At 27.8% G+C, this 14763-nt stretch overlaps 1 protein-coding gene across 2 annotated transcripts in view; it reads left to right on the top strand.

The window, feature by feature from the left end:
• The window catches only part of LOC136088960 (uncharacterized), a 159409-nt gene that overhangs the window by 103194 nt on the left and 41452 nt on the right, over positions 1–14763 (top strand). For both annotated transcript variants that reach the window (XM_065814245.1, XM_065814246.1), the window contains exons 4-6: positions 685–832; positions 6082–6395; positions 12748–12898. In XM_065814245.1, coding sequence (XP_065670317.1) covers positions 685–832; positions 6082–6395; positions 12748–12898 — 613 coding nt within the window. The remainder of the gene's footprint in view (positions 1–684; positions 833–6081; positions 6396–12747; positions 12899–14763) is intronic.

Raw genomic sequence — 14763 nt, 5'->3', positions numbered from 1 at the left:
ACTCGTCATTCAAGTAAGTGCCATCCTATTTCTGTATCTGTTCCTAAGTGCTCAAAAAACGCTTATTTGTCTAGTTTTTTTCCTCGAACATCAGCCCTTTTGGAATTCGCTTCCTTCATCTTGCTTTCTTGATTCATATAATTTGCAATCCTTTATGTCAACCGTCAATCGTTATCATGCTCTACAATCTTCATCTTTTTCCTTTCAGTAACTTCCAACTTTAATTAGTGGTTGCTTGCAGCCTTGTTGGAAGCAAAGATGTTTAAATATATATATATTTTTTTTTTAAAACCCTATTTCAATTTGTCTTGTATTACTAAATCATCATCATATATATATATATATATATATATATATATATATATATATATATATATATATATATATATATATAAATATATATATATATATATATTTATTATATATATATATATATATATAATATGTATATACAGTGTTCGAAGCGGAGGTAAAAAACGGGTTGGCATTTGGTAAATTAAAAATACCATCCCGCCTAATCATCCTTATATAGAGAGATTTATATAAAGGTGGTGGGACAGTTTATACTTTATAAAAAGGTGACGGGTTGGTATCCTGCCACATCACGCCTCTTTTTGAGCACTGTTTATATATATTTTTGAAAATATAGAATTATTGATCAGAATTTATATATCTTATTTGTAGATATTTGATGGTGTAAGTAATAATGCTGACGTGGCATACAGATGGTTTTTATATCCTATCAATGCTCTACGTATAAAAATCATTCCTCTGGCTCTTGGACCAAATAATCACTCTTGTCTTCGAATTGAGTTATTTGGTTGTTTAAGTAGTGAGTTTTTAAAAAAAAATTTTGTTTGACTTTATGTTGTCATGTATATTAATTAGGATTGCAAGTTGAAGGTTATTTAAAGTTTTCTTTAAATTTTCTATGTTAGATCAGCAGAGCTTGCTCGGTTTAGTTGCTTATTTAGATAACATTTTTAAATAAAATTTTAATCATATCCTAACCCAAATCATTTCTAGTAACTTTTATCAATCAGAGTATGCAGAAAGAAACACAAAAGTTTTTAAATTTTTAAAAAATATTTATAATATTAAATATTTATATTATTTATTATATATAAAAAGATTTAAAATAGGCAGAACACATATCTTCACCCTAGAATTGGTTTGTTCAACAGACCAGTTTACAAATTGTTGGTAAAACACGGTTTTGGAGGTTATTACTGCTCTCATTTTGTATTTATAGCATAGATGTTTTAATGTACTATCTTTACTTCAAAATTATTGATAAATTGAAATATATAAAAATCTTTGATAATTTAATAGGATATTGAACAAAATTTCAGGTTAATGAAATTTTGTAACACTAATCACAAGTAATATATAATCTTGTTTTCTTTAACAATTTTACCAAATGAAATACCATAGTAAAAATAAACTCAAAAATAATTCCTTTAAGCAAACATATAGGTTATCACCAGTTTGAAGAACTATATTATAATTATAATATTATGTAGTATTATAATATTATAATATTATAATACTATGGTTTCATAGAGTCTTATAAGCAGTTGTCTTTGTTTTTTGGTTTTGTTTTATGGGTTTTTTAGTTTTTAAAATCAATTCATAATATTGTTTGTCAATTTCATGTGGAATATACTTCAGTATTTTGGCTGAATTTCTCTTTTTGTTTTCCAATAGTGAAATTTTTAGGGCCATAACTTTTGGCAATTGCAGTAATTCAGTAGATTTTTGTTTCCTTATACTACATTTATATCCAATTCTAACACATTCAAAGTCTTCATTGAAAGATGTTCTAAAATTGACTTTTAAAAATGTATTTTTATTGTACATAATTTGTTTTATTTTTGTGTAAGGATTTTTAGAAAATAGAGAAGTTGCTGGTTTTTAATAGTCCAGAAAACCTGTGGTAACCATCTGCAGGATTTTGAAATTAATTGATTTTATAGGCATGTTTTTTAATACTTTAATCAGGCCAATTGAACTGTATATTTCTAAATTTTTAGTGTAATGCTTTATAACACTGTGTGCTGCATCAATCTCTTGTAAGTTACCGTGTCCTGGCTCTGAAAATTAATCTTACTGTTGTCTTCTGATTTAAAAAAATTAAGTAATACTAAACTCATTATTGAGTTTTTATTTTGTGGAGCGCAACTGTTCGACTACAGATTGATTTTACTTATATATGGAATGTCTTTTACTATATTATTTAATATTTTCGCAACTACACTAGCAATATTATTGCCAGATCTCTCGCTTAAGTATTTGGACCATCAGTAGTGGTGTGGTGGTAGATTGCTCGCTTAATAAGTTCCGAGTTCGATCCCACCATGTCCCTGGTAGTACCACGCTCAGCTTGTTTCTCCACGCAGCGGCCTTGCTCGTCAAGGTTCGTGTTTCGGAGTTATAGAGTTGAGAGAGGGTTATAACCACAATTAAGTAGCCTCCTCATATGTAGTGGCCTTCTCGGCCTTGGAGAGGTGAATTAACAAAAAAAAAAAATATGCTGTTGTATACCCTTTGGATAATACTACAATGATCAGTTAAATTGTAAACATTTAGTTTACTAAAATAAAAAAAGCTTGATACATTAGCTTTTGGAAGGTTAAAAATTTTTTCAAGATCAAAAACTACAGCTGTTATACCGTTAATTATCTGTCAGCCCTTTCCTCAAATCCTTCTATTTTTTCCTTTGGATGTGCAATTTTTGCAGATACTTTCTTTCCTCTGATGGTTGTTCAAGGATTTTATACTCTTTGCATTCATCACATCTATCTTTCTTAGGTTTAAAATATGATAAATTAAACTCCTCATTGAAGACTATTCTGTAAATGTTTTCTTTTATAGAATTTTCATTTGTAACCTTGTACAGATCATACATTTTTGTGAAAGTTAAACCACCATCTAAATACTTCTTATTGCTTTTGGCATGGCAGTAATGTGATTCGACAACAGGAAACAATTTAATGTGATTTCTAACCATTTCTAGTTTTTTGTTTGTTGTATGTTTTTTGACATTTCAACCTTTAAGTGGTGATCTTGGTACAGAAGTTGTTTAATTTTGAATTTTTTCATGAAAGTAATTTATACGTTGATGACTGATGCTCAGTGTGCCACAAAAAAATTCTTTACAAACTTGCACATGTGTATTGTTGTGTTCTAAATAATACTTGTACACTTGTGATTTTCCGCTCTTTTCTTTGTATATTCGCTTCCGAAATGGTTCACCCCTAATGGTGTACTCACTATAAAAATGTAGCTTTTACTCATTCAACAGTTTATGAAATTGTTTCATTATTTGATATCTTTCTTCATTGGAAAAATAATCACTGCATTTATGACTGCATTTTCGTTTACAGCCTCCTTTAACTTTTTTTTTGCAGGATGTAGTTATCCTTTAATATTAACATACTCTTCTCCCCTCTCTCTTTTTGTTTTCCTTATATTTTTTTGCCAATTTTTTGGGGTCCTTTTTCTTTTTTTAGTTAATGTTCCTTTACTTTCTGTTGCTGAAATCAAAGATTTATTTAAACTATCTTCATTCTTCTCTGTAAATGTTACGTATTACTTTGTTCCACATGTTCGATCTTGTAATTATCCTCTGTCATACTCATAGTTTCAGTTTCATTTATAATATTATTATTATTTTCAATTACTAAAGATTTATCCATAATAAGTGTTGACTAACTGACAACAACTTTTTATCAAACAACTTGTCATGCGACCTCACCGGGCGCAGTGATTGGCTTAGCTGGATATTAAACAGAGCAGAACTAATGACGATTTGGAAGTTAGACCACAATTACAAATCACGCATTAAAATAGCATTTTGGATTTCTAGATATCCAGGTATTGAACAAAATTTAATAAATTGATGTTTTCTTTTTTAGATTTTGAACAAAAGAAATATGAATATTTTGATAAGAAATGCAGATTCTGTATATTTTATAGTAGATATTAAACAAGCTTATCTTAAAATGAAATTCTGTAACAGTAACTCATTTTCTGTAAAAAGTGGATATTGAACAAACCAATTCTAGGGTAACGATATGGCTGTTTTATATATTTCAATATATGAAACAGCCATATCGAAATGCCATAGAGAAATGATTACAATAACATTGATCTTGTAAACTCTTTGAAAAAGCATGCTCCAATGATTGGCAATCATTGGACCATGCCAATCTAATCACTGCTCTCGTATTTCAAGCATAACATACTCTCACATTTACTTACTTTTAAAATCCTTTATCTCTAACTATTCTCAACTTTTGTTAAAAGCTTACAAAGTTTATGTGCGGCCTGCTGTAGAATCTTGCACCCCAGTTTGAAGCCTTCATCTTTTAAAAGACTTGCATAGAAAAATTTTAAAATTTTTTTAATCATTTTAAAAAACTTGCATAGAAAAAGTTCAAAAATATTTTACCATAATTGTCTGCAAAAAGTGTCATATTACATACACTGATTACTTATCAAGACTTATTGTTTTCCAACTAGAATCTTTTGAGTATTGCAGAGTTAAATTTGATCTTTATATGACTTATAAAAGTGTACATAATCTCGTTGATTTACCATTTTCATTAAAGTATGGAACTCACTTTCTGACCACATAGTGAACTCGCCCTCACTGTATGATTTAAATTGTCACTCAATCTACTAACTTGGTTTTTTCACATTTACTCATATTGATTTTTCTTTTCTTTTTTTTTTTTTTGATGTTACATAATAGTAATTTAGTAGTTACCTGTCTCACCATTTTGTATTTTGTACATTTTTTTAAAATACAAATAAATAAATAAATGATAAATAAATGAATTTAGTTTTCTTTTTTTGGTAAATTTTTCTTCATTACAATCTTTATTTAATCTTTTTCAAATTTTAGATCTAACAATGCACTTGCCATTTATTTTTAATTATTATCTAAAAAGATATATTTAAATTCCATTTTGAAATATAAACTAAGGTTTCCATGAGTTTAGACACAATAAATAAATATAAAATGATAAATTTTATATATAAAATAAAGAAATAAAAAAAACATTCAATAACTTGCCTGCCTTTTATGTCATAGCTTTTATATGTATATGTTTTGTAGTGTGTTTGTGCAAAAGCACTTCATGCATCAGACATAAAACAGACACACTGTGTAAGATGAAATTTTAGTACTAACTGATAAAATTAATCAAGAAACATGTTCTTCTAAAGTAAGAGTGATATAGGCAAAAATGTTCATGTTAAGTAATAAATGGACAGGGAGGGGGAGGACTAAGTCTGTTTAAAATTGAGTTTAGTTTAGGCTTAATTTAAGGATTACTTCTAGCACTGATTATAAAATACTAAAGCCTATTAAATCAGTAGAAAATAAAAGTTCTATTAAAATCAGTGTTGATACTAGGTTACCGATGTAATTTCTATTAAAATCAGTGTTGATACTAGGTTACCGATGGTTTTTGATGGCACAAAGTTTTACTAATTTAAGTATATAGTTGTATGCAATAAAAAAACTAGGTTTTTGTAATTTTAATTTTAAGATTAAAATTACAAAAACCATGCTTTTGCTACAAAAGTTTTTTATTTTTTGATAAATTAGAATTTTCAAATATGAACCACAAAAGGTTTTATGCTAAAAATTTCAGAATTGTTTTCTTGTTGGTATAAACCAACAAAATTTTAACAAAATCTAAGGTGGTCCATATTAGACTGTGGTTCTTTTTTGCCATTATTTTTGACTTACTGTGCAGTTTGACTCATTGTGCTCCAAAGTAAATAAACAGTGATGATAATTTTGTTCATTAAATATGATTTGTGGTTATAGTCTTGGTGAAGAAATGGTAAAAAATAAAAAATATTTTTCTTTGTTTTTTGAAGGCTTTGTTAAGATATGAATCATATAGTGAAAAAAACAGGGTCAATTTTATCTTAAAATTTTTTTTTTTCATTCTTCAATAAATTTCCCCTCCTTTTTTTTTAAAAACATTTTTTTTTAAGTATCTATATTTGTGTCTTTTTATGAATACAAGTGTGTTTCTTAAGTTTTTTATTTTTTATATGCAGATACTTTAGAAGAAATTGGAATAGAAAGTCAAATAATTTTAGACTCACAGATTTCTTTAAGTGCGAAATCAAATGGTGGTGTATCACAAGCACGCATGTATAGTGGGTCTGGTGATTTTTATTCCAATCGTGACAAAGAATTGTATATACAAATTGATATGAAACATGTGATGAGTATTAGTGGTGTAGCGATTAAAGGTTCTGATTCAAAGTGTAATTCAAAGTGTGATTCAAAAACGGCTAACGAAAAGGTTACTAAAAGTTATTTGGTTTTTCTTGGTACAAAAGATAATTTAGATAAAGAATTAGTTGGTGTAAGTTGTTTATTTATTAAATAAATTGATTTTTTTATGTTGCAATTTTATGACTCAATTAAAATAATAATGATATTGGATGAGTTTTGTCTTTAATTCACTAAATGCAATGTGTTTTTTAACTCTTATTCACACAATCAGCTCTTTTTTTAGTAAATTAACTACTGTTTTCAACATTTTGAAAATAAATATATTTTAATAAAAAATTAAGAATCATTATTTATGAAATGAATTTATTTATTTAGATTAAGTGTGGTTTTTATAAATAAAAATCTATATTTTCCTATCTCAGGTCTTGTTAAGAAGCTTTACACTGTTTGCATTTTATGTACAATATGGTAATTTTACCTTCAGGTTAAGCCAATTATGTTACGTTAAAACTTTTTCCAATTGGAATATTTAAACAGTCTTTTGAAACAGTGCATGCAGAAAATATTAGGGAGTAATTAATTGTAGTAAAAAGCATTTGCACCACGATTGTGAAATAATTTTTTCTTTTGATTTAAAAACAGAAAGTAAAATAAACTTTTTTCTATTTCTTGTTTTTAAAAATGGCTTACCGCTTATGTTAAATGGTTTAATGCATAGATAAATGGCGCGCCATCATATGCTTCAATACAAGGCTTAATATATATATATATATAAATTTTAAAAATTAAATAACTTTTTTCTAATAATATATTTCTATTTCCCTTTTCAGAATTAAAAAATATAATCTTTGGAGATTTTTGGTATGGATAAGTTTACAACAGAATAACAAGTGAAGATAATTGAATTTTACTTTAAAAATAGACGGTTAATTGTTGCAACGCAAAGATTGTATATGCGCCATTTCAATGTTTGACATCCCCCTAGTAGGCCTGCAATATTGAACCTAGTGATGCATCTTCAAGAGCATGGCTCTGTAAGTGAATTGACTAGAAGTGAACGAGGTCGTTCAGTACGTACACGTGAAAATACTGAAGCTGCGAGCTGTAACATTGAAGAGAACCCAACCATATCCACTCGATGTTCTCAAGAACTTGGCATCTCACCGAGTTCTCTGCAGCACATTCAAAGAAATTTGCACATGTACCCTTACACGTGCAAGTCTCTTTGAATTAGGTTCAATTAGTGCAATCTTTACAACCACAAGCTTTCAAAAACGACTAAACTATGCTGTCAGGTTTCAGAGAACTGCAAGGAATGACAATGAGTTTATTCACAAGTTGATCATGGGAGATGAGGCTCATTTCCAATTGAATGGACATGTGAATAATGATCCGGTTAAAGTCACAGCATGGTGTGGAATAACATCTGATAGGGTTATTGGGCCCTTCTTCTTTGAAGATGCAAATGAAAATGCTGTGACTGTAACTGCTGAGAGATATCGAGACATGCTAGCAAGTTTTGTTTAACCTCAGTTAGCATACATGGCAGGGTATTGGTTGCAACAAGATAGAGCAACTGCACTTACCGCTAGAGCCACAATGCAGTTGTTAACTGCAATGTTTCAGGATCAATAATCTCTTGTGATTTCAATTTTGAATGGTCTACGCATTCTCTTGATTTGACAGCACTAGACTTTTGGCTTTAAGGATATCTTAAAGACAAAGTGTATGCAAATAAGCCCCAAACTATTCAGGAACTTAAGGCAAACATACGGCAGGAAATTCTTTCCCTACCTCAGATGTTAAGAAGTGTCATGGAGAATAGCTTAGAAAGAGCTCGACTTGGTGAAGCCAAGAATGGAGGCTATTTAAGAGACATTATCTTTCTTAACTCGTAAGTCTGAACTAACTTACAGACTCTAAGAAAATGTTATTTAATTTCTAAAATGTAAAGTGACTTATGGGCCTTCTTGTATATATATATATATATGTATATATATATATATATATATATATATATATTATATATATATATATATATATATATATATATATATATATATATATAATATATAGAAAAAGTTTTCTATGGATACATACATAAAGAATATTTATTTCTCTTAAAACAAAAAAACTGTGAGAGAACCAATAGATAACTGATTTACAAAATTTAGATAAGATACTTTACATTACAATATGCAGGAAGTTTTTTGAAGAACATTAAAAATAATTTTTTGGGTTGTATCATTAAGTAAGATCTTATCTAAATTTTCCTTAATTGTGACATGTATCGTTAATTTAAATCCTTCTAATTAAAGTCCTTTATATGGAAAGAATTATTCAAGAATTATTTCCTTTTAATTTAAGAAATTTTTTCCTTGATTTTAATTGTTTTTAATTAATAAGTAAAGTAAGTATAATTAATAATATTTCTAAGATAAGTAGATTGTTATTTACTGTTTGATTTAGAGAATTGCCACCATGCCAAATTAAGCAAAGACTCATGATGAAAATCGAAAGATTGTGTGCTTGTTCTGTTTAAAAAAATGTTCAAAACAACTTACTGCTTTCCAAGCAGATCAAATATGCCAACTGTAGAAAACCATGATCATAATCAGTGATTCTTGAAGAAGTTGCACTCTCCCATTTGTTGGTTTTCAATTCATTATAAGTGAGACCTGAAACAAGAGTCATGATGTGTTATTTGCCTAATCTGTTGTATTGGTCATTCAAAGCTGCCAATGAGAAAAAAACAAGTGTGTATGCCTCAGCCCTTCAGGAAAAGGTTTATCCCACCAATGCTATCAATTAAAGTTTTGGTTAAACATTCAATCTTTAGCAGCAAAAAATGCCAAAGCATCTTGAGTTATTTCTGATAAAAGAATTACCTCTGGTAGGAACCATTTAACTTGCTAAAACATTTAGTGAGGCTCCACTTACAATTTCCCCATGGTAAATAAATATACCTTAATAACTATTTTATATGTATTAAAAGAAAGTCTTGACTATAAAGAAATAAGACTAGATAAATTTCAGGAAGTATATTTTTGACAAGATTCTATTCTCTCTGAGAACGAATCATTTTAAAGTTTTACACAAACTTTCTAAACAAAGGTTATTATAAACATAAAATATATATGTTTTAATTTTAGGTCAAAGTAGGGCCCAGTCACCATCAAGAGCTCAAAATTGACCACTCTAGCCCTTGTAAATGTACAATTTAATACAGGCTTGTCAAACAATGGATTTAAGAAACTTGTCTGAACTGTAAACCAAGCATCAAGTAATGCCAAAATGGTAGAGCCAAAGTTCATCATGAATTTTTGAAGAGCAGGTCAACATTTAAATGGTTTTATTGCCTACAGTAATTTAAAAATCATGGTCGGAAAAGGAGATTCTGGTGCAGTGTAGGTTCTTGCTCACTGCAAAGTTTTCAAAGTTTCTTGTGGCTATTTTGTTTAGCTAGAAATGGGTTGTGGCAACGGTTTTCCTTAAAACAGATTTGTTTAAGCATTGTCCATACTGCATTAAAGGATGAAACTAACTTTTCACCACAACAACAACCTCTCACTTGAAGGACTGGCAAATACACTTGAGTCAAGAGACAAAATCTTGTTGCAATATCAGCAGATTAGCCAGAAACTCACTCCAATATTTAACAAATTTGGTCACTGATTAATACAAATGAAGTTAAACTAATTTTGGCTTGTTATCTGAAAGTTGCAAATATAGTTTGTGGTCTTTAAACTCATTCAAGTGTGCACCCTTGCACATGGTGTGTCATCAAATCCAAGTGTCTTGCCAAATCTGGAAACTTTCAAACACTGGGCTCAATCAAGTCTAACCTTAAGACTTTTCAGCAATCTGGTGGGGTTGTTGCTAATGCAAAGCTGTTCAACAATGTCATTGCAAAGTCAATCATCAGCAGGCTTAACAATGTTCTGATTTTGGAAATCATCCTACCAATGGCGTTGCACCTCCTTTTAGGAGTTTTTATTCACCTTTTCAAGATCCTTAAAACTGCTTGGATAGAAGCTATAAAATGGCCAGCTGTCTCAACTGAGCCCATACCGTGGGGGCCAGCTTGAAAGAAATGAATCCAGGAAACTTCTTAAAAATGTGGATATGCTGTAGTAACTTGCTGATACAAACATGGTCCCCATGGTCATCGTTCACATATTTGAAGCATTCAAAAGTTTCAATTCAGTTGACAAAGCTAACTAAAGTTAACTAGATTTGGAATTATCCATCAGCTAAAAAAATTGAAAATTTCATACTGTGCTACTTAACGATAACTGGTGCAACCGTAATGCCCCTAATTCATACCAACTTCTATCACATCAAGAGTTTCATCAATCATAAAGGATCCACCTTGGGGCCCTATAGTAAACAAGCTGTTGAAACTGCTCATCAAGATTTTTCTTAACATTAGTCACAGTACATCACAGTCACAACAATAATCATCCAGAGTACAAAGAAAGATTATTACATAGCATAATTGATTTGAACAGTAAGCATCTAAGAATTGCTAATTTGAGTTAAAAGAGATCAGGTGCAAAAGTTCATAGCTTACTGTTTATAGTGAACATTTTCATTCATGATCTTTAAATTCTATTAGTTTAAAAACTATGAATTTTGATATTCATAGTTTTTAAACTAATAGGAGCTGTTTATTAATAATTAAAATTAATAAAGAAAGATGATTACATAATTGATTTGAACAGTAAGCATCTAATAATTGCTAATTTGAGTTAAAAGAGATCAGGTGCAAAAGTTCATAGCTTACTGTTTATAGTTATACTGTTTACTGTTTAAATCAAGTGTTTATTTAACTTCAAGGTTGGGAATTACAAACTTTAAATCCTTAAACTTTACTTATATTTATATAATATTATGGTTAACCCTTAAAATAAAGAAACAATTTACTTTTTTAGATAGTGTAATAAATATTTACACTTAATATAAATTATAGTGTTTTTTTACTTATTTAAAAATATTTATTTCCCAGTAAATATACTTTAGTAAATAATGACTCATTAATATTTAAATAAAAAATCATACATTGTTAACGATAACTGGTGCAACCGTAATACCCATAATGTGACATTGTTGTTCATAACAAAATAAGTAGTTGCTTAAATAGTGAAACACTCATTCATAACATAATAAAAATAATAATCAAAGAATCTAAAAAGTTTTTTATTTTTTTTTAAATTTTGAAAAGCACATATAACATTACCACTGGTATCTAATGATGTTGCCATTAAAGATATATTGAATAACAATTTAATAACATTTAGTAAACATTTTTATTCATAATCTTTAAATGCAATTAGTTTAAAAACTATGAATTTCGATATTCATTTAAAAATAGTATTGAAGAGTATTTGTACAAAAAGATCACATTGAGCTATTTATTAATAATTTTTTTTGACGAGAAAGTCAAAGAACATGTCTTAAAATGTAATATGGTACTATTTGATGGCAATGCAATGTAAAAAAAAGAGTTAAAATTTAAAGTTATTTTTTGTTCAATTTTTGAAAGTTTTAATTAAAATGTATTTAAGATTTCAAGAGTCAATTAAAAATTTAATAACATATTTATTTGATGTAGTTTTTTGTTTTTTTTACCAACTGGTAGTCCTTTAAGCTGGTTTTGCACTTTTTTTAGCATTTTTTTTGCATTTTTGCAGTAGTTTATAACTTAGAAAATGGTTGATGAATTTTCACTATGCATAAGCCAATTCAAACCATGCTTTAAAAACCATATAGCAAATCAATACTTTGGTACATAAAATGAAAATGGTTCATGTAGCAATAACACAGTTGTAATGTTTACATGAGTATTCTACATAATAAAGCAGTCATGTAACCATAATTTTAAAAAGTAATCGGTAACGTTTTGTAGTATATTTAGCAAAAAAACTAACCAAATTTAAACTAAAACTGCAATAAATACCTAACCAGTAAACCAATCAGACCGAAATTTTATTCAGAGTTTAGTGTGGTCATACCCTATATTTGCACTAAATATTTATCAAAATATTTAGTGGCTCTACAGTTACTTTTAGTGGCACAATGAAGTCAAAATTTCACTTAATTTGAACATTCATATTAAAATTTTTTATTCATATGTATGTGTGTATGTATATATGTGTATATATATATATATATATATATATATATATATATATATATATATATATATATATATATGTATGTACAATAAATTACACTTTGTTTTATCCATAAAGAGTTATTTCTCTCAGAAAGGAGAATTAATATGACTATAATGGCATTTTCAAATTCAGTATTTGTTGAATACATTTTTTAAGTAGATTAGTGCATATTTTATTATTACATAACAAATATATCCTGTACAATCATTATTGTTTGTGGAAATATTGAAACTGAGAAATAAACAAAGTTTTTTTTTTTTTTTTTAATTGTTAACTAGTTATGTTTTAATAATTATTTTTTAGGAGTATCCTGGTAACCTTCAATTAGGCTACTCCCCTGTATTATCAATTCTAAATACTACAAAAGTTGGCACTCATATTAAAATTGTTAGAAAAAATATGTCTGCTACTGACACTAGCTATATGTCTGTTGAAATTTATGGAAAATGTCAAAGTAAAAATTTGTTTTTATTTAATCAATATCTTTTTTTAATTAGTATTAATAGAAATCATTATTTCTTTAATTTGATTTTGATTTGGGTTTTAAATAATAATTTAAATTAAATTAAATTCTTTTTTAACAAATAAGATACTGTAAAGCTTTAACATTGCAATGTAAATTTGTAATATGTACCCTAAAGAAAAATAATTAATTCTGTTAAATACTTAGTAAATGTATTAGTAAAATCTAGTTAGTTACTTGCTCCCTACTCTATTTTAGTCAATATACTTCATATAATTTACTTTCTTTAATAATTTTTTATATTTTTATTTAGATCTTAATTAACATTAGTTACTACGCAATTTAACTTAATCAAAATTAATTAGTTTAAGCATTTTAAAGAATTTTTTTTAGAAATAAATGTGAAAATAAAAAGTTTTTAGCTGGTTAAACTAGATGCTTTTACAGCCGATATATAATTATTAGATTAATATATTATTAGATTTTTGCAAATGTTTACAAAGAACATCAGATTTTATCATAACTTTTATTAGACCATATCCTTTTCTATGATGAAACTTGTAAAAATATTTCTATAAATAAAAAGTTTAGCATAAATTCATGATATTCAAATAAAAACTATTTTGAGCTAAAACTTATTTTGAAGCCACCAAGTTTTTTATTACCATTTGAAGTAATAAAAAATTTGAAGTAATAAAAAATTTGAAGTAATAAAAAATTTATGAATGGTTTGAAGTTATTTGGGATTGTTACTTTATTAATTTTGGACTTAAAAATTAAGCAGTAGATATTTATTTGATAGGCACTCAGGAATTTCAGATTACTAAACAATTACTGTGAATGTGAGAGATAGTGCATTTTAGATATTATTGTAATTGCAGATTATTTTATGTACTTTAAATATTACTCTAATTTTAAAGTTTTTTCCATTTATTTATGTTGATGCTGCACCATGCAATGTTAACATAATAGTAGTATAAAAAGGGCGTTCTAGGCCAAAATTTTTCAACTATATCTATAACCATAAACTTATATCATATTTCAACTATAAACATATCTATATTCTCATAAGTCATTTCAACTATTGTATATAATTTCTGAGCCAAAATAATATATTAATATATTATGGTTACAAACTCTGAGCTATTTTTTGTAATTTTTTATAAATTTTTCAGACTTATCAATTCTTTATTATCAACCCATGAGTTAAATGAATCAGGATACCCATACCACTTTACTAATGATTTGCTTTTGAGTTTACGAATAACTTTTTCAATCCTAAATATGTTTTGATCAGTTTTTTGAATTTCTTGTTTATAAAAAGTACCTTGTATTTCTTCATTATTATCGTCAGTTATTTTATACGTTGGTGGATTTGTGAACTGAATCTGTGACACTGTAACTCTTCTTCAGTCCATCTCGTTGTGTATCCTTTTTCAAATGTTCCTTTCTTTTTAGTTATCCTAACTCTATCACCAATTGAAAACTTTGGTCTTACAGACTCTGATCGTGCATTTCCATTTAGATTTAACCAAACAATATTTTCATTCTTTTTATCGCTAGCTTCAACTGGTGTCATTTTAATTGAAGAATGCTTTGTGTTGTTGTATTTATTTACCATTTCATCTAAAACGTCAATATATTTTCTAGTAGAATTAGCTGAAAAGTACTTAAACATTTTATCTTTCATTGTTCTATTCCAACGTCCAACTATGCAACTTTTTTCTTCATTTTCAGTTGAATATAACTCAACACCAAGCGCTTTAACATGCTTATTATAAAACTCTAAGCCTTGATCTACCCAAATTTTTTGACACTTTCTTTACCTTCGAATCCATGGAAATTCGAAGAATTTT

The sequence above is a fragment of the Hydra vulgaris genome, chromosome 12 (genome assembly GCF_038396675.1).
Source record: "Hydra vulgaris chromosome 12, alternate assembly HydraT2T_AEP".
Lineage (NCBI taxonomy): Eukaryota > Metazoa > Cnidaria > Hydrozoa > Anthoathecata > Hydridae > Hydra > Hydra vulgaris.
This window is presented reverse-complemented; position numbering and strand designations above follow the sequence as displayed.